General features: G+C 30.0%; 1 protein-coding gene across 2 annotated transcripts in view; it reads right to left on the bottom strand.

The window, feature by feature from the left end:
- Positions 1-2,596, bottom strand: part of OLA1 (Obg-like ATPase 1) — a 163,537-nt gene that overhangs the window by 70,050 nt on the left and 90,891 nt on the right. For both annotated transcript variants that reach the window (XM_010859813.1, XM_010859814.1), the window contains exon 4: positions 436-611. In XM_010859813.1, the coding sequence (XP_010858115.1) occupies positions 436-611 (176 nt within the window). The remainder of the gene's footprint in view (positions 1-435; positions 612-2,596) is intronic.

The raw sequence follows: 2,596 nt of genomic DNA, 5'->3' as shown, positions 1-2,596 counted from the left end.
CCAAGAGAAAACAAAGTTTTTCAACAATGTTTTAACAGAAATGATCCTTGAATCATTCTGACAGAGGGGACATATGTACATTTATGACTGGTTCATGTTGATATTTGACAGAAAACAACAAAATTCTGTAAAGCAATTGTCCTTCAATAAAAAAATAAATTTTTTAAAAATTAAAGAAAAAAGGCAATGGGGAACTATAAATACCAATTATAAATAATGATGGGGAATTATAAATAATAGGGAAAAATGCTTGTTTCTTGTTACATTTTTCTCGTTAAAAGTATTTGTTGCTTTAGTAAAAGTTAAAAAAGAAGAGAAATGATTCTTGAATCCTAAAATTCCGTAACAATATTAGATGTTATATGTGTTTTATTTTAAAAAATTAATCAAAGAAAATGAACTCAAATATCTAAAGAAGCTATAAATTTTACTTACATATTCAGGTTTTAGTTTTTTATCTCCACCTCTCACAGCCACTTTCTCTAGTTTATCTATAATGGGCCCAACCATTTCCTCATCTTTAAGCTGAAGCTCTTCATGTATTATTTCTATATCTCGAACAGGATCTACACTTCCTTCAACATGTGTGATATCATCATCTTCAAAAGCACCTAAAATAAATTAAAGCAAAGCAATTCAATAAACAAATAACACAAAGGTCATTATTAGAGTGAGTCAAGATTCCTAGGTTAACAATTTACTCAAATTATTCTGAATTCTTACAAGTAAGACAGAGTATTTTTTTTTTCTGATTTCATACTACTTAGGGCACTATCAGTAAAATAATAATTCAAGAGCTTCAACATTTCAAAAACTGATTGAAATAAATAAAATTATGATTTTTACAGAAAGAAAATTATGCTCCAGAACTACCGGTATTTTCAGGTTTGGTACATTAAAAGATACTGTTTTCCAAGCATGAGAGTCTGAAGTTCTAAACTGCACTATTAGGGTTTCCAAGGGAAACCGGATTTGGGGGGGCGGTGTGTGTGAAATCATCTGGCAGACCTCTTCCCTGCTTCAATCTACTTTATCACTGTGGTTCTGACGGTGATTAGATAATGAACCACTCAGACACACAATTTACACAGCAGCTAATTTCATCGGCCTGATGTGAGGGTATGGTTTTTAGGGGGCTATCAAAGAAGCAGATGAAGGTGCATTTGTCATATATGAGTGACAACCATTCACACTATCTGAACAAAATGGTGCTGGCCCTTATTAGAAACACATGCTATTATCACATATTTAAAGTGCAGTTGAAGCCATAATTTCAAATTGCCAACTGGAAACATAAGGGTAAAACAACCAGATATTACTGAAGCATGTGTACTGACTTTATGCCCTTTTGAAGACATAATGTGGCAACATAATTCAGCTGGGATTTACTCAAATTATCAGATACCAGTATCACAAAAATGAACAAATACTAAGAAATATTATAAACATAAAGCAATGGTATACCCACAGAACAATAAACATATTTATAACAAATTAATTTAATTAAAATTACCAATCAGATTATATTCCCAAAATGAGATGTTTTCAAACATAAAGGATCAGTTATTTTAGATAGAAGGTATCACAGGAGTCATGAAAGACAGTTAGATTGAGTTTGATAAGAGAAAAACAATGACTATAGCTCATTCTTACATACTAGAAGACCAAGACATTCACACTGCAGGTTGCAAAGTTTTTAAATACAATTTCCCAAAATTAGAAATAATTGATCTGTTCATATCTTAATGTGGAATTATTTGGTAATAATAAATTTAAAGTAAATTATTACAATTAAGTGTAAGTATTTAAATTAATACTTAAGTATTATTGGCAAACAATCAATGTTATATATGTTATATATTGAATGTTATACAAACAATCAATATATATCTGATTCATATGAACAAAATTAAGTTCAAAATGAGGAGGTACATTATATCCTACTAATAAGCACACCAGACAATGGTTTAGGTAAATTTTCTAAATATCCAAAAAGTATGAAAAAAGTCTCCCTGGAAGCATAATATTAACTTATTATCGTGAGGCAACCTATACAAATAACACAATAAAACAGGAAAACTGAAAATAAAAGTTAGATCAGATCTGGCAGTCAGATCAATAAAGGAAACATGGTCAGTTCAGTTACAGAAATAAAAAACTTATGACACTTAGAATGAAATATTTCTTACAAAGCTATCTTGATGTAGGAGCTAATGAGTAGTTATAGTGATATCCTCAACAACATTCCTAAAATAAATGCATCAGCAGATTTTAAATGGCAATCTATTCATCTCAGCCCTCAATTTTAACCAGATAGACAATAGAAATTGAACTGCATTGTTGTTCCCATGCTTGACAGTATCACTATTTTATTCATTTATATATGAGGTGGAAACATATTATGCAAATAACAAGTTTATTTTTGAAAATATTGCCAAAAATTAACATAAAAATTAAGTGAAAGGAACATTAAATTTATCCTTCAAAACTGAATAGCCCTGGGATCAACTGAGGTCTAAAAGAGCTGTAAAATACAAGCTTACAGAAAATTTGGTGGCCATTTGGACAACTTCCCATTCTTTTTTTTTTTTTTTTT

Source organism: Bison bison, unplaced genomic scaffold, assembly GCF_000754665.1.
Source record: "Bison bison bison isolate TAMUID 2011002044 unplaced genomic scaffold, Bison_UMD1.0 scf7180017864460, whole genome shotgun sequence".
In the NCBI taxonomy this organism is placed as follows: Eukaryota; Metazoa; Chordata; class Mammalia; order Artiodactyla; family Bovidae; genus Bison; species Bison bison.
The sequence above is the reverse complement of the archived record's forward strand: the minus strand, read 5'-3'. Positions and strand labels throughout refer to the sequence as shown.